At 36.9% G+C, this 19,096-nt stretch overlaps 1 protein-coding gene across 1 annotated transcript in view; it reads right to left on the minus strand.

Annotated features, from left to right (window-relative positions):
• Window positions 1–3,377: 3,377 nt before the first annotated feature.
• LOC149227418 (putative protein phosphatase 2C 59) overlaps window positions 3,378–19,096 on the minus strand; it is a 124,369-nt gene continuing 108,650 nt past the window's right edge. Inside the window, exons 8-9 of the mRNA XM_089377781.1 lie at window positions 3,968–4,042; window positions 3,378–3,846 (exon numbers count right to left, since the gene is read on the minus strand). Of these exons, the coding sequence (XP_089233907.1) occupies window positions 3,718–3,846; window positions 3,968–4,042 (204 nt within the window). The 3' untranslated portion in view covers window positions 3,378–3,717. The remainder of the gene's footprint in view (window positions 3,847–3,967; window positions 4,043–19,096) is intronic.

The following is a 19,096-nucleotide window of genomic DNA, read 5'->3' on the forward strand; positions in this document are numbered from 1 at the left end:
CTTATGAATGATTGTATGGACCTAGAAAAATTAGACCACATAGCCTAAGAAATTGCGCCTACCCTCAAGAATAAAGTTACAAGACCGTATTAAGATGGAAAAGGGTCAGCCCCTAATGATAGAATTGAAGAGACGTCAAAGTCTATTGTATTTGAAGATGCGTCATCCCCATCCCAAAAAAACAAAAGAGACTTATTGGCTAGTTTGAATAGCCATATGAGATGCCATTTTCCCTCCCAAGATTATTGTGTTACCAATAGGGATTTGTGTTTGTTGATCAAATTGTGCACTTTCAAGAGAAACATCCATCCCACTGAGATACTAATAACCATATCGGTTGTGCCTATGATTTCCATCACTATTGGTAACTTGATTGTATTACAAAACATTTTCAAGCTACAAATACGAGGGTTTCATGTTTACTCTTTTGGCAAGTGGCCCACACCCAAAAAGGCTTGCATTTCCTTTTGGCATCAACCTCTTTTTGTTGAATGGTCATTGCAGAGACCTAATTGTTAATCTTGTGCTCAAGGGTCATATTTCCCATAATCTAGGACCAACCCAAAATTTTGTGAAGATGCCATAAGTCTAAGTTACATATATAACAAAAAAATTCAACCACTCGGAAAATAAAATTGATTGTCTAGGAAGATCGCAAGGCATGGAGAAAATGGTAACAAGGTGTTTTGTTAAGGCACTCTATGGAGTAAAGATCACTGGTTCGAAACTATTTGGGCAAAAATCCAGCCACGCTAAGGGTTGGTGCAACCCAAGCCAAGTGTGATTCTCAAGTGATTTTGATGGCTTAGATGTTCCACTCAGAAAATAAAATTGATTGTCTAGGAAGCTTGCAAGGCATGGAGAAAATGGTAACAAGGTGTTTTGTTAAGGCACTCTATGGAGTAAAGATCGCCGGTTTGAAACTACTTGGGCAAAAATCCAGCCATGCTAAGGGTTGGTGCAACCCAAGCCAAGTGCGATTCTCAAATGATTTTGATGGCTTAGATGTTTGCGGGCCGTGGATACTCAAGCCACATTTTAGTCATGTCAGTAATCTCAAGACTAACATAAACTAACAAACAAAAAAATTGATTGTCTAAGAGAACCATCTGAGAAGTGCAATAACACGGCAATGCTCTGAGCTTCTGATCAACTTATTGCCAATCTCTCTATTACAAAGAGAGACAGCAACTTGAGAAATGAAAAGTGCGTAGCTAGATTCTAGCTTAACTCAAACTAGACAAATAGTTGAAGTGATAGTTTACCATATAATTAACTTCACCCTAGACTTATATCCAAACAAAGCAACAAGTAAGAGTTAGGTATTCAATCCTTAGAAGTTCGATGCATACTTTGTTGGTAACACTGGCTAGGTAACTAGACAAGTCATGAATGTGCTAGCTTATTATATAATTACCTTCACTCCACACAATTAAGTACCCAATACAAAGTAACAAGTATGACTTTGAGAATTCAGTGCCTAGAAGAGTTATGCATAAACTATCGGTAAAGAAAAGCTAGATGAAATGACAGATTGAATTGATGTCATTGCCAATATTGCTTTTTTTGCGTCAAGAATTCCCTGAAGAAACCCACTAGGTAATTCCCTAGTTCGAAGGATGGTAGACAAGGTAAGCCAAATCCATTAGAGCTCAGAGCCAAATCAATTATCAACAATTGACTCAAAAATAGAGGAAGCACATCACAAAGTGGGATTTGAACTGTTGCAGAGAAGGATAACAAGTTTCCTGTCAGCCACTTGAACTAAACCCAATTGAGAAACTATAAAGCTCCCGTTGCTTACTTGAACTAAACCCAATTGAGAAACTATAAAGTTCCCTTTGCTTACATTCTACTTGGCATGGCAGGACAATTTATACAACCAGGAAATCCAAATCCTATATTTCTAAGAAATTGCTAAATTTTCAATGGACATTCTTCTATTCATGAAAGAGAAGGCTTTCTCATTTGTGCAGCAATGATATCATAATTTATAATTTACATCAAGATTATTTGATCATAATAATCTATTAGAAAGATCCTGAAAAAGACGTATGTATTCTCATAAGAAAATACACTGTACACATAAAAGGTCCTCGATGTATCTCTGCTGTATAATAATGTGGTCTCGACTTCAGCAGCAATCAAATCAAGTAATTTCTTTGAAGACATGCTTTAATAATTCTGGTTCATGTTTCAACGTGAAATGGAATTCTAGCGGACATTAATCCAAAATACAAATGCACCTTTATCGATAAGGAAAGCTACAATTTTGGTTTTGTTTTAGTAACCATTATTGAACCTGAAATTCTCATCTCAACTTATTTCCATTTGAGAATGAAACTTAACTTGAACACAAGCTTGTTTTCATTTGAGGATGCAACTTGAACACAAACTGTGTATTGCTATGAGCTGCGTTTTTAACAACTAAAACATCCAAATTATCAATTAAATAACAAAAGTGCAACTAATACTAGGTCGAATTCCCCCCGAAAAAGGAATCAATGTTATGCCACTCCCAAGATGTTCATGGGGAAAAAGGTAACCTTATGACCTCCAAACAATGATATAATCAGAAGCATTTCTCACAAAAACATAAAATATGCCCAAAATTGTGCGTGTCATGGTAAACGCATTATTTACCATGCCATAATGACAAGGGAATTGACAAAACTTTATTAGTATTTCATTATGAAATATTCCCAACATATTATTTTAAAATACTAAAGAAATAACATATTCATTTTACCATGTTCAAACTATAAATTCACTTTATAATGCACTTGTCTCTCTTGAAAGTGCAAACAACAAAACCAAATGAAGGACTAGACCCCAAGTGATAATGAAAGGCAACCAATGTTTTAGGGCATGAAAGTCAAAACACTACACAGCTTGGGAAAGACTGGGCAAAATGGAACATGCATGTCTGGGATGCATTTCCTGATGTGGCAGTGACACTGCAAAAGAAATAGCGACAAACGGTTCAAACCAAGAGACAAACAATTCGCAAAACATGAGTTGTGCAATTAACCCAACTATTCATTGTTTCTAGGATACATATCCCAGTTATTCATTGTTTCCTAGATATGTATCCCAATTATTCACTTTCCACTGCCCAGGATACAATAATCTCTCACCCATCAGAACTAAATTCTCATTTTGACAAATATCCTCTCAATATCGCTGGTATTTAGAATTTCAAGGCACTTCACTAGTAAAAATTAACAGAATGCTGTAATTTTATAAAAATAGAAGACCCCTTTAAGTCAACAATTATTAACAATCCAAAGATCATAATTATAATGAATATTTTTTGACAAATAATATAAAATCCCAGGTATAAAGCCCATTTAACCCATACACTTATTTGACAGGAGTTGAATCCAGGCATTGCTTCTTGATATTGATGAACATAATAAAATGGTAAACAAACTTAACAATTTATAAAAGCATGTTTATTCAGTATGAAAAATTTTGACGTATTATGACAAGCATGCCCCTTTTTATCTAAACAGCAGACCGTGAGCAACTTACCTTGACCTATTCAACTGGCATTATAACTGTAATAGGTAGAATTATATCGCATAATTTGCATGCAATCTAACCAAATATGAAGAAACTAGGCCACCTTCAACAAACTTCAAGCAACAAAAGGTTGGTAGCATACAAGGCTCTTGCAATGTGGATTTTGCATCAGTTAAATTTTAATTGCCTCTGTTAACCATGGTTAAATCGCACTACAACACAAGTAATATTATCTGCACTGCCTTTTTTATATGCTTCCTCTGTAAGCTTTTTTGCAGCTAATTCTGGATCCTCAGTAGACTGAATCATTGCAACTGCATCCTGTAAATATGACCACTAGTAATCAAAAAAATGATCCAACAGAAAGAAAAGAAAATAAATCACGTGCCTTAAAAAATGTTCAAATAGTTTTTCCACAACTTGGAAGAATCTTAGCACAAACCTGGTTAGAAACAACATCCCACAATCCATCACTCGCAAGAATAAGAAATTCAACATTTTCATCAGCGACCTCTTCCTGTTGATGCATATTAAAAGCTTATCCAGTTAGTCAGATAAGGATCATATATGGCACAGAGCAATATGGTTCATCTAAAGATGACCTACATATGCTGATAAAAGTTCATTAGAATAGAAAATGCCATCTTCTAGGTAGTAATACGGGATCAAAACACAAAACAGAAAAAACATCAAAAGGAAGATCACAATATCACAACCTGTGAGAAACAACATTCTGTTGTACAGTGACATGATTAGCAAAATTTAATCAGGTGTTTGAAAGTATATGTTAGCTTTTTCTTAATAAAAAAATAGTCATAAAAGAAGACCGTGTCAGAGTGACTCAAAAAAAAACAAACAAACACATCAAAAAGAGGATCACAAATTCACAACCTGTGACAAACAAACAGAAAATGCCATCTTCTAGGTAGTAATACGGGATCAAAACACAAAACAGAAAAAACATCAAAAAGAAGATCACAATATCACAACCTGTGAGAAACAACATTCTGTTGTACAGTGACATGATTAGCAAAATTTAATAAGATGTTTAAAAGTATATGTTAGCTTTTTCTTAATAAAAAAATAGTCATAAAAGAAGACCATGTCAGAGTGACTCAAAAAAAAAACAAACAAACACATCAAAAAGAGGATCACAAATTCACAACCTGTGACAAACAACATTCTGTCGTACAGTAAGATGATTAGCAAAATTTCATCAGACGAACTCTTTTATGGCATGTTTAAATGTACATGTTATTTTTTTATAATAAAATAGTCTAAAAAGAAGACAATGCAGAGTGTCTCAAAATTGACAGCAAACATTTACAAACATCGTTACTCCCACTCATGCTCAGAATTAGACTTTCTGAAGACTGATGAAAAACTCCAGTAGAAAGACTCTATGATCTTGGAACCACCAAGACAATTGACACTTTTATGTGAGCCAGAGATGAGGCAAGGAGAGGAAATCTAAAACAGTTTAAACAGACATCCTAAAAAGTGCCAAGCTAAAAGATACTAAGAACTTTCTCATGGAAAAGTCACAAGATGGTATTTTCAATAACTTTAAGCCTATATGTATACTTGAAAAGAAGAATGCACATTTTCTTGCAAAAAAGGTATGGAGGGCCTTTCAGGTGAATGCCTCTCTAGCCAAATGGCAACTTACGTAGCCAACAAAGGAATCTCTAGAGTTGCAAATTACAAGTGACACTCAGATGGGAGTTCGTTATCTCGAACCTCTACCCCTGCTGGCTCCTTCTCATGAGACCTCCTAAAGGTCCTGCCCTTGTGTATCCAAGTGATCAGAAGTTCAATCCCCCTGGACATGTCTCAGCAGCCAAACTTATAAAAAACATACAAAACAAAACAAAAACAAAAAAGAACCTTCCTCTATCTTGGAATGTAGACATGGTATGCCTTTGAGACCTCATTGTAGCGCACAAATACGCCCCTTTCTGACAAGGGCTCCAGCTTTGTCCTCTTCATTATAGGAACATGGGCATCGAATGGACTACCGAAGATGCGCAAATCACTCACATCTGGTTTCACTCTTGTAAACATCTCATCAAGAGTCACGTCCTCCAATATCCTATGAGGACTCCTGTTCTGCACATATATAGTTCTATTGCAGGTCTCCACCCACAAAAACATAGGGCAATTTCTGATCACTGCCCTTGCTGCCTCCATTATGGTCTTGTTCTTTCTCTCAGAAAAACCCATTCTTCTGAGGGTTGTAAAGCACCGTGAGCTCTTTAATCCCTGCTAACTTGAAAAAATACTAGAAGCCAACTGGAGGTATATTGGCCCCCATTATCTGACCTTAGCACCTTAATCTTCTTCCCATTCTAGTTTTCCACAAGAGCTTTGAACTCTTAAAAGTTAAAACCCACTGAAAACCTCACCCTTGGTCTTCAGGAAGTAGATTCATGTCTTCCTGGAAAACTCGTCGATGAGTGTCACAAAGTACAAGGACCCTGTGATCGACTCCACAAAGATAGCACCACAAATGTTTGAGTGCACCAAGTCTAACACTCTCTTAGACTCGATCTCACTGTGAGGAAACATGACCTTGGCTTGCTTGCCAAGCACACACCCTTCACACACTCCATCCTACTCGACCCTTGCCTCCAGAAAACTTGGAACCATTCTCCATAACATAGGAAGAGCCCTATAGTGTAGGTGTACCATCTTCATGTGCCAAATCTCACTCTGGTTGTCACTCTCATATATGAGAGTCATCACCGACTATCCTCTCAACAAATAGATATTTTTCTCCCTTCTCCCAATTACTTGCTTCTTGCTACGATAAGTTCTTTTCAGCACAACAACCACTTCTCCCATGAAGCTGACTTCTAGTCCTATGTCTTCTATGGCCAAAATGGGAAGGAACTCCAAACCCAGTACAAACAACACTTCATTCACCTCCATGATACCACCTGAGTCCATCTGAAACTCAAAGTTGCAAATGCTTTCTATTGCATACTTGGCATTATCACCAAGTTCTACATGTATATCCCTAGGCTCCTATGTAGCTCGGATAGGTGTTCTAGCCTCAGGTGGTGCCAATGAAGCTAGGAACAAAAGAGTGGAAAATATCTCCAAGCCCAAGTTATTCTTTTGAATGGAAATCTCTTAATTAAATTAATTAATAAGTTTTTAATTATTTTCCTAAGTTTTAACTTAAGGAAATAGATTAATTAATTAGTAATAATTGAGGCATGGTCGATTTTCCTCTAGAGACTTCTAGTAAAGTTTCTAAGTGATCTTAGTCATCATTTAGATCATTTCAAATCTAGATCTTGGTCGTTGATTTCTCAGCGAGAGACTATAAAGGAACTCGATGGGCAGTCTTGGAGATCAATTCATTGCAGTTTAGAGGGTGCAGTGATAGCGTGGGGTTTGACGCTAGTGAGAGATTCAGCAACAGTTGAAGCAGAGAATATTTCCGAAGTTTTTTTCATTAGTATTCTTCTAGTTTCTGAGATCCAGAGGAGGAATTCTCCCAATGGTTTTTTGCAAACATGGAGGCCGTGTTCTTAAGGTCGTCAAAGTTCCAGTAGAGGTCGAGTTTTCTCTGAGAGAAGCTAAGATTCCTTGTGGAGGCCAAGAATGCCAAGAGGAGATCGTACAGATTGCTAGGAGGATCATACGAGTTGCCAGCATGGCCAAAAGGCTAATTCCATCCAAGTCGTGAGCATTAGAGAGCCAAAGGAGCCACACATGTAAGGCCATACAAGCCATATTTGCCAGGAGAGGTTGTGTCGGGTTGCAGAGGGAGGTCGTGAGCCTTCCAATGATCAAATCGACTTGTGGAGGTCGTGAGCCTTATCGGGGTTTAGCAAGCAGTATTGTAATATTCATCAATTGCAAAAAAAATTGAAGATTAATAAAACTCTCATACCTGAAGAACTGATTTTCCCTTCGGGGTTTTTCCAATGACGTTTTTTTCCAAAAATATTGCATCCATTTTGTGATTGGTTTTCTATCAGAGTTTCCGCGGTTTATTTTTGTGAATATTGCAATCATGTTTTAATTCAATATCTGCAGTTTATTAATTTTGCTCAGAATTAAATATATTGGATAATTAACTATTGATTGCAATAAGTGATATTTTTATCGATTTTTCACACCTCCCTGGTCATGCAAGTGAAAATATCTTGAGATCTCGTCATATGACGAGATGCTCCACTATCCACAAACCAAACACCTCCTGTGACGGTTCCAGAAAAGCATGACACAAAAGCAAAGTTCTTCTCAAAATTCTCGACCATCTCATCCATCTGTATAGTGGTTATCGTGGTTGTCTTTCCCTTACCCTTCTTCTTGTTTGGGCACTGACTGGCAAAATGCCCAAACTTGTGACATGCAAAGCAGTTGACTTTGCTCATGTCCTCCTTTTTAATTGTGAAGGCCCTCCTCTACTCTAGTTTTGTTCGACTTTCCCTTTGCCCTTTTTCACTTGTGTAGCAAGAGCAAGCTCATCTTTCTCCTCACTACCCTTTTGTTGTCCTCCAGTTAATGGGTTCTCCTAGATCTCCTTTTGAATGAAGTCATCCCACAACTAGCCCCAATCAAGAAGTTATTTCCTAACAAGGATTCCAACCACAAAGGTAGTACAATGCTTAATGCAACCCTTCAGAACAACCTTTACCAACTCTAAATCAATCACAGTTTTCCTAACAACCATAAGCTCATCACGAGCTTGTTGAATCCTCATGAAGTAAGATGTTACGGCCTCTGATATGTTCATCTTGATGTTGTTTAATTTCTCATGCAACACCATCTTCCTACTTTGGTTTGTGCTTTGATAAAGACCGATCAAGGCTGCCCCCATTTGACGTTTTGTGTCCTTCCCTGATATGTGAGCAATTATATGATATCTCTCACACCATCCAAAATTATACACCTTGCTTTCATATCCTTGAGATTATGCTCCGCTGCAAGGTTTGGGTCAGAAGGAACCTAAATGTCTGTGTTCACCAAATTCCACAAACCATTCATTTTTAGAATCATAGTAATTCATTCCTTCCAAAGACTAAAGTTAACAACCGCAACCAACCTATTTTCATATCCTAAAGTACCCAATGATGCCATCTTCACAAATCGACACACAAAAACCCCAACTGCAAAGTTAAAAATAATTATGTTTCCATAAAACTCGTTGCTACAAACATAGGGATCTCAAATATCTCTCTCAAAGTTACCTAATAAACTTATATACCATGTTAAATCTCGTAATACTAGCCCAGATTTATTTTATCAAAACAATTATTTATTCCCAAAAATTTATAAATTCCCAACAATTATTAACAAAATAAATTATGAATTACCCAAAAATAAAAGCATTGGTATTTTAACCTCTAGAAATACATGCAGCGCAAATAAAAAATTCAAAGAGATCAATCACATTGCAACTGATAATTAATTCACCCACAACAATTCTCTGTCATTTATTCATCTCGAAAATCAAGGTTTTCAACCCATAGAGAATTATGAGGAAAAATACAATCGCTGGAACCTGTAACTCGGCCCCCACTGAATGAATTCGGCCCAAGGAATTCGCCCACCTAGAAATCGACTTCTGAAGGAATTTTCCCACCAGGAAATTGACTTCTAAAGGAATTCGGCCTGGAAAAATTCGTCCCAATCAATCTACTAGAAAGTCAACCCTACTCCTTCCCTACGAGTTTCCATTGTGCCTCAGGAAATCCGACCTCCAGCAAATTGACTTCTCCAATTAAATCGAGCTCTCTTTCTCTTCAACAACTCGGCCCTACAATCACCACAACTCGGTCGCCTGGATACATCCTCGAATCCTCTTGTACTTCTCCTCTGTGCTTTAGCCTACTGAGCCACTCGCAATAAAGAAAATCGCTTTCCCTTGTTGTGTCTCCTCTCTTGTGTCTTCACTTCTTTGCTAGGCTTCTTTTATAATATTCACTAAGCCCAAATCCTAACCCTAATCTCCCTTCTAGAAGATTACTTTTAAGTCACTTTAATTAAATTATTTACCCTTAAAAATGACTTAATAGTCTACAATAATTAATTGGCTTAAATTATTATACTTTTCCTAAGTTAGACTTAGGAAAGAAGACATAAATCGCTTACTCCACCAAGAAAGAACCTAAAAAGGCAATAAATCATCTTTTACATGCTAAGATACCAAGCCTATGCAAAAGACCTTTCGAAGCTAGCACAAGATTCAACAAAAGCAAGTTTAGACAATGATAAAAGTCAATGGGATACACATACCTCTTTGGGTCTTATGGCTATATACCTTTGTTAAGATAATTTTGGGAGTACAACTTCTAATATTCACCTAGAAAATATATCTTAGGAAACAACAAAATGATCTCATTTTATAATCATGACACTGAACTTATTAGTGTGAACGCTAATGAGGAAAGGAAACTTGGGCAAATTTTTCAATCTTTACCCCAATAAGGAGAATGTTGAAATTCTGATGTTCTACGTTGAAACAATTACCTATTCCAAAAACTTCTTTTTGCTGCAATATTAGTAAAGAAATTGTAGATAGAACATAAAACAAATGCACAATAGAAGATAGCAAAGAACAAATGAGACACAGAGAATTTAGGTCCAATGACTAGGGGAAAACACAACCATATTCTTCTTCTATTAGATATCAATTGTTCAATAGAGATACAAAGTACAATGAGAAATCAAGAGAATGAGTAAGTTCACCCAAATCTGAACAAGTTGTAGCATGAAGATCACTAGTAGAAATAGCATATGCAAACAATGAATCAACCTTCCCTTCAACTGAATCAGCACTGAATCAACCTTGGCTCACCAAGTTCTGCTCTTACTCTCCAAGACTCGAGTCTCTCTCTCTCTCACAATCTTCTTCAAGTCTCTCCAACTCTCTCTCTCTCCCTCAAGTTTGAATTCTTCTTTCACAATGCACATGTAGTAGTAAAAGATGAGAAGACATGAGACACATATATAGGAGAAGCAAAAAATTCTCGTCATAAAGGAGAAATACACATGCCTTTAATGAGTGTGTAAAAGAGAGAGAGAGAGAGAGAGAGTTACTTAGTGCCATGTGAGTCATCAAGAAGACGTGCATAGAGATTGGGGTGATGAAGGTAACGTGACTTATAATTCCTTTTAATAATAATATCATAGTATCAGAAAGGATAATAATAAGAATATTAATAATATTGATGATTAAGTCGAGATTGAACTATTAAGATTGATTAATGATAAATAAAGTGATTTTCATTCAACTATACTTGATTACCAATTGATGAAAGGTGATTTACTATGTTTTGAAAATCATACTTGAGATGCTAGACATGACTTTCTATTTTTAGAAAGTCACTCCAAAATTGTCAGAAATGAGATTTTATTTAAGGAAATTCATCCCTGAGCTGCCAATTTTCAACACTCCCTCTCAGCTAGGGGGGAATTTCTTTCTGCAACAAAGGTCTTCACTTTCTCTGCTCATCTCTGCTCTGGAACAATGATGTTTCAATCTAATGAAGAAAAAACATCATAGGGGAGATTCATCTGTCACCCTATATCCACTGATCTTCCCACCTTGACACAGACTTGGGGGGATTACCACTTGTCAACACATGACAAGGATCACGCACAACCAAGAATTACCATAAGAGTCAAGTGGTAGAACACCTGCATGCACAGACTTTGGGGGGATTACCACTTGTCAACACAAGGATCGCGCGCAACCAAGCTTTACCACAGCCATTGGTTAGATGGGTGCCAATCCCAACAACCCCAGCTTGTGTAGGATGCACACTGAGGTATACTCTTGGCAAGTCCCAGACTTGACTGTAGGGGGGATTACCACTTGCCAACACATGACAAGGATCACGCACAACTTGCAGTCAAGAGTTTCCTCAACCCCAGGAGCTTTCCCGAGTCCATTCCCAACTTGTGACCTCAAACAAGAGGGAAGAGCAATGCTCAGTGTTCTCGATCATCCAGACCACACCCACCAAAAAGGGTCACATCCGTCAGTCCAATTTTCTCTCTAAATACCAAGAACTTCCCTTTTGGCAAAGGCTTGGTAAGTATGTCAGCCATTTGATCATCAGTTGCAATATAATGGAATCTCATTGCTCCTCTCTGCACCATATCCCGAATAAAGTGATACTTAATTTCAATGTGCTTGGACATGTCATGGAACACGGGATTTTTTGCAAGTCGAATCCCACTCAAATCCCACTCCTATTGTCACAGTAAAGTACTATTGTATCTAGTACATGCTCAAACAACTCTCCAAAGAGCTTACTCATCCATACTGCCTCACATCTAGCCATGGTAGTAGCAATGTACTCGGCTTCAATCGTACTAAGTAAGGGCTATCGAATTCTGCTTTTTTCTCATCCAAGATATCATGGCAGATCCCAAGCTAAAGTAGCATCCAAATGTGCTCTTTTTGTCAGCAAAGTTACCAACCAAAACAGCATGAAAGTACCCATGTAGTCTCACATCTCCGACAGTATATCTCAATCCAAGATTGATGGTCCCATGCAGGTATCTCAGCACATGTTTTGCAGCAACCCAGTATGCATGTAATGGCTTAATCATATATTGGCTTCGAGAATTGACCGCAAAAAATATGCCCGGTGTAGTGTTCACTAAGAACATCAATGCCCCAATCAGTTGTCAATACTCAAAAGGATTTGTCAAATCAGGACCTACAACTTCACCACATAACTTCTTGAAATTCATTTCCATTAGTGTATTCACGGACTTACATGTTATCATACCAAATCTTTTCAATAGCTTGACAACATATTTTCCTTGAGAAAGGAAAATCTCACCAGGTCTTTGCCATACCTCTAGGCCCACAACATAGTGCATCAAATGAAGATCTTTCATTTCAAACTCAGAAGCTAACTCCCACTTACACTGGAAGATAAGAGGTTCGCCACCTGTCAAGAATAAGTCATCTACATAAAAATCAAAGGCATATCTTGAACCATTTTGAAGTAGAGATTTGGATCAACGTTGTAAATTAAGCTTCATTTAGAAGCTATCAATGCGGACATACCAAGCCCTTGGGGCTTGCTTCAATCCATAGAGAGCTTTCTTCAGTCTACACACGAGTTTTTTGGTCATGTACTTAAAAGCCTTGTGGTTGCTCCACAAATACTTCTTCCTTGAGGAAGTCATGCAAAAAAAACAGTTTTCACATCCATTCGGTGAACAGTCCATCCCTGGCTAGCAGCTAGAGCCACAATAGATCGAATGGTAGTATATCAGGCAACATATGCAAAAATCTCATCATAGTCTACTCCCTCCTAAGAGAAACCCTAGCCACAAATCTAGCTTTATATTTTTTAATATTGTTGTACGCACCATGTTTAATTGTATACAACCATTTAGAAGTCACAACAAATTTACCTTTGGCTCTTGGAACTATTTCCCATACATCATTATGTATGATGGCCTCATATTCTTCAACCATTGAATCTTTCCATAGTTTATCTTTCACTACTTCTACAAAAGTGCATGGTTTAGCTTGAATAATGTTGCTCATGGCTACACCATATCCCTGGAACCGGCATGGTTTCTTTCTCTCTGAAGGTTCCTTGGGGGGCAGCATATCTATCAGAGTCTTGTAGAGTGTCACGAAGCCATAATGGTTTATTTCTAGCAGATGGATCACATGGAGGAGGATCCAAGGGGTCCATGGGCTCCATGGATTCATCAGCAAGATCAAACTCAGACTCTGGATCTTCTAGAATTGCAAAGGCATCATCTTGTCTATCAACATTAGCAGGAGGAAGAGGAGTGTCTCTTGCCTTTCCAAGCGTTGCATCTTCATTAAATGTTACATCCCTACTAAACTCTATAGTTCTTTGACCAGGTACATATATTCTGTAAGCTTTAAATTTTCTACAATAACCAACAAACGTACCTTTCTTACCTAAATCTTCCAGCTTGTTCCTCTTTTCCTTTGGCACGAGAAAGTAGACAAGGCAGCGAAAAATCCTCAAGTGCCCAACCTCGGGATTTTCACCAGTGAAGACTTCTTCAGAAGTCTTGTTTTTTAAGGCTTGGTGTGGAGATTTATTTTGGACATACACAACAGCATTAGCAACTTCTCCCCATAAAAACTTTGGTAGCTAGTGAGCATGCAACATAGCTTTTATTGCTTCCATGATAGTTTGGTTCTTTCTTTCAGCCACACAATTTTGTTCTGGGTTATATGGTAATGTGCTATCTTTCCTGATTCCAACTTCTTTGCAAAAGTCAATGATATCATTTGAAGTCAACTCTCCTCCATTGTCATATCTGAAGATTCTGATCCGCTTTCCAGTTTGTTTTTCTACCAGAGCTTTGAAGTCTTTGAACATGTTAAATGCTTGACTTTCGTTTTTCAAAAAGAAAATCCATGTCTTGCGAGAAAAATCATCCACAAAGATTATATGACACATGTAGCCACCAAGAGAAGTTACAGGTATAGATCCACATAAATAAGAATGTATAAGATGAAGTACGTGACTGGTTTTGCTTTTGCTTGAAGGGAACAGTCTCTTTACATGCTTTCCACTTGCACACACTGGGCAGACCCCATCATGATCCACTCTAATCTAAGGCATTCTCGAAACCATCAACAATGCTTTATAGTGCAGGTGAGCAAACCTTCAGTGCCAAAGTTCACATTGATGATTGTTGTCATGAATCAGCGCATGGATTGGTCTTCCATTGACTTTATAAAGACCTTCAAATCTTGATCCCAGAGTGAAGGCATCTGACCTGCACGATTTCATTGGCCAAGTGAGAAATTTTCCATTTATGAAAGCAATTTTTATTCTTGTCTTCTAAGGCAGATATAGATACAAGATTCTTTTTCAAACTAGGTACATACAAAACTTCTAGAAGAGATATAGTTTTACCTTGATCCAGATGAAAAGAAACAGAACTAGATCCCTTTATAGGATATCTAGAGTTATCTTCAGGAATGATCTTCAGGTTTGTCTCCCTCTCAACCAAATTTGAGAGAACTTCTTTATAACCAACAAAGTGTCTTGAAGCACCACTATCAACCAACGAGTTGTCACAAGAATCTACAGGAGAGGAACTAGAAAAAGCAAAAACGAGAAAGTATTGAAATTGTGTTTCAACTACATTATTATCATACCTTGGGTTCCTTGAACTCTTGAAAGAACAGTAGCTTTCTTTACAAACAACAGGAGCTTCTTTTCTTCTTCTATAATCAGATCTAAAATTGTTGCTACGATTGTTGTGGTGGATCTTGGTTCTCTTCTATTTTCTGGACAATCACGAGCATAGTGGTCATGCTTATTACAATTGTAGCATTGAACTTTTGACAAGTCTTTGTTCCATTTATAGGAATTGTTGGATCTACGAGCAAGTTTTCTTGAAAAGTGATGACCTCTTTTTCCTTTCTGCATCTTATCTTAGACAACAAAGGCAATACGTTCTCCCTCTTCATGCTTCGGAATTCTTCATCTGGAAAACATTTTGGCCTCATCTTGACTACACTTTCCCAGGAGCTCATCAAATGTAGGAAACTTATCATTGTAGCTCATGGTAGTAATAAAATATCCCAGGTAGGAGAAAAACCTCCAAGTGTAATCAGCACCAGCTCTTTATCAGATACAATTTCACCAACAGTTGATCCTTGATTTTTGATAAGTATGCTTGAATGGTCTCTACTATGTTCATCTTAATGTCCTTGAGTTGATTCTTTAAAGCAGGGGTTTGACTCAAGTTGTTTACTTGATACATTCCAATCAGCGTGTCATACATTTCCTTAGATTTCTTCAACTTGGAGATATCGGTGATGAGATGGTCTCCAAGAGAATCAAGGATAATCTTCTTAGCCTTGACTTATCTCTTCTTGATTCTGGCCTTGATAGCAGCATTCGAATTTTCCAATCGTTTTTCTACCTCACCTTCCACATATTCTAGTACATCATGTTCTTCAAAAGTAATATTCAATCTTATCTTCCATGGACCAAAATTCGAAGCATCATTCCGCTTCTCTTCATTCTTGAAATAAGAAGAAGACATCTTGATTAAGTCAAACAAATTTCAGCAGCAAGTAGGATCTCTTTGAAGTAAAAAATCTGTAGAGGAGTGATAGATCTAATCTTCTTGGACTTGTCTTCACCAAAGCTCTGATACCGTATTGAAATTATGATGTTCTATGCTGAAATAATTACTTATTCCAAAAACTTCTTTCTACTGCAATATTAGTTAAGCAATTGTAGATAACATAAACCAAATGCACAATAAAAGACAGCCAAGAACAAAATGAGACACAGAATTTAGGTCCAATGACCAGGGCAAACCCCACAAGGGGAAAACCCAACCAGATTCTTCTTCTATTAGATATCAATTGTTCAACAACGATACAGAGGACAATGAGAGATCAAGGGAATGAGTAAGTTCACCCAAATCTGAACAAGTTGTAGCATTAAGATCACTGGTAGCAACAACAGATGCAAACACTAAATCAACCTTCCCTTAACCGGAATCAACACTGAAGCACTAAATCAACCTTGGCTCACCAAGTTTTGCTCTTACTCTCCAAGTCTCTCTCTCTCTCACAATATTCTTCAAGTATCTCCAACTCTCTCTCTCAAGTTTCAATTCTTCTTTCACAATGCACATGTAGTAGTAGAAGGTGAGAAGACATGAGACACATATATAGGAAAAGCAATGAATTTTTGCGATAAAGGAGCAAAACACATGTCTTGAGGAAGAGTAACAAATGTCATTTAGGGGAGCGTAACTCATGCCCTTAAGGAGAGAAATGCATGCCTTAGTACTTATGCCATTAAGAGAGGAACACATACCTTAGTAACTTATGCCATTAAGAGAGGTACACATGCCTTAGTTAAGGAGAGTGTAACATATGCATTAAAGAGAGCTTAAGAGGAATCTTTCATGACATGCCTTAAATGAGTGTAAGAGGAATATGACATGTCTTTAATGAGTGCGCGAGGGTGTAACGTATCATTAAGTGAGAGAGAGAGAGTTACGTAGTGCCATGTGAGTCATCAAGGAGAGAGGTGCAAAGTGATTGAGGTGATGAAGGTAAGGTGACTTGTAATACCTTTTAATAATAATATCATAGTATCATAAAGGATAATAATAATAATAATAATACTGTTGATTAAGTCGAGATTGAGCTATTAGGATTGATTAATGATAAGTGATTTTCCTTCAACTATACTTGATTACCAATTGATGCCAGGTGATTTGGAAAGTCTTACTTGAGATAACAGACATGACTTTCTATTTTTAAAAAGTCAATCCAAAATTGTCAGAAATGAGATTTTATTTAAGGAAATTCATCCATGAGTTGCTAATTTTCGACAGAGAATTGAACTTAGGCAACGATAACCCTCAAAGATATACTTGGAACTTTAGGTCTTATTGTCGTATACCTTTATATTGATCTTTTGTAAGTGCAACTTATAAAATTTTCTTGAAAGAACCTGATGGTGCCATTATATAATATTGACCCATAAATCACTTTCTAATGTGAAACTAATATTGGAAAGAAAAGAAAATATCCCCATTTAATGTCAAAATGTTGCAAGAAATATGACCCCCTTCTTTTCTTTTTATAAGCTTAGAAAAAATTCAATAATCCCCTCTTAATGTCAAAATGTTGCAAGAACTATGAGCCCCTTCTTTTCTTTTTATAAGCTTAGAAAAAATTCAAGAACAAGTTAGACTTTCCCAAACGCAACACCCACTATTTGATTCACAATAATTATTAACTGCACGAATACACGGCGAAGTTTCTAACCAAAAATATTTAGCAGAATCAAAATTACTTAATCTGAATCACATACACATAAACAAATTTCTACCCAATCAACAGTTCTTCATTAATAAATTAATCATAGAACTTACTTGGGCTCCCATCTTGGGATAATAGCCCAACTGAGAAAATACAAATTACAAAATTGATCACTAGCCTCATTACATTCTCTCGGACCCAACACACGCTCACTGAGAAGCCCTTCTCAATCTTGTGTTGTTGTTGTGTCTTAGCTCCTCAATTTAGGCTCAATCTATAGCTTTCCTAATAAGATTGACGGCCAAAATTAGCCCATCAAGTTAACTGAAGGTAAGTGACTTAACTTTAGTTAAATATCCTATCTTTAGCTTTCTCTACTTTAACTCAAGTACAAGTCATAAATTTAGTTTGCTTTACATGCACATTTCATGCATGTCACATGTAACACATTCACATGTGTGCAACTCACTTGCACACTCTGCATTTTGCATGCAAGCTAGTAAAGAGGAAAATCAAAGTCCTTCTAGTCAAGGCACAAGACTAGAAGTACCTTTCAAGCTACAAAACTCAACAAAACCCTATTTTCCAAATACACTCATGTTCTTATCTACCACTTTGAAAATACAAAACCCTTAAAAACATTTTCACGAACACTTTGTTTATCCTCAATAAGAGGAGATGTCTATTTAACTAAAACAAATAAAAATAAATAAAAATAAAAACTCTCGGGGATACTAGTGAACCCATCTAGGTCGTTTGAGGCTCAGACCATTCTGCCTAGTTATCTAGTATGTCTTTGCTTTATAGTTCTTTTGTTAATGAAGCTTTGTTACACTGTCACTGAGGACAAACTCGAGTCATTGTATGCGAAATTTTGTATCTCCTAGTATTTAGTTACTACTCACACTACTAAGGAGTTCATTTTTGGATTTGGTCGGGTCTCCCTAGCGAGATACTAACTTAACTTTTCAGCTTATCTTGTAATTTCCAGTCTTGAAGGAAATATGATTCACCCTACCAAAAAAAAACTAATATTGGAAAAAACATATTTGAAGAGTAACCTTACTTTAATCATCAGAAAACTAAAAAAATTAGTGTTCTTTGCCTAATTGAATTGAATCTAAAAATCTCCTGCAACGTCCACAGTGCATTCAGCAAATTTTTCAAGTGATTGAGAAGAACAGGATAATGTACACAAATCACATTAGAAGGGGCTTGACCTAATCAATTGTTGGATAGTGGATGTGGCAATCTATGGAGGGAGTGTCGCCAATGAACGTTATCAAAGTAATCTTTGGCCCTTTCGAATGTATGAGCAGTTAAAATGGAGGAAGATAATGATCTAAAATTGATCATGAAGTATTAAATGGAATTGCTAGAAAATGCTTGGCTGTATTTAAAGAGGTGCTATCGTGGTCTTCACAAACAAGGAAAATAACAAACACAGCAACAAGGTAACGCACTGACAATGACTTTTCTAACAAGGTGAATAACCGACAAAATCTGTCACCAACAAGATGAATTGTCAACAAGGGTGTAGACAACAAGGTAGTTGACCAAGAAGTTTTTTACAAAGGAGTGTTTGACAAAGGGAGTCATTCACAAGCTTAATCATTGACAACTAAGTTGTAGAAAAGAAATTAATTAACAAGGAGAATTGTCGATAGACAAGAAATTCCACCATGACGAAATAGATAGCCACCATGGCCAATTAGGACTTGCTACCTCTCATATTACATTAGGTCATATCTGTGATTTTCATCACAATCCAATTATACATGAAAAACA

The sequence above is a fragment of the Pinus tabuliformis genome, chromosome J (genome assembly GCF_031772625.1).
Source record: "Pinus tabuliformis cultivar Carrire ecotype Pingquan chromosome J, CPIR1, whole genome shotgun sequence".
In the NCBI taxonomy this organism is placed as follows: domain Eukaryota; kingdom Viridiplantae; phylum Streptophyta; class Pinopsida; order Pinales; family Pinaceae; genus Pinus; species Pinus tabuliformis.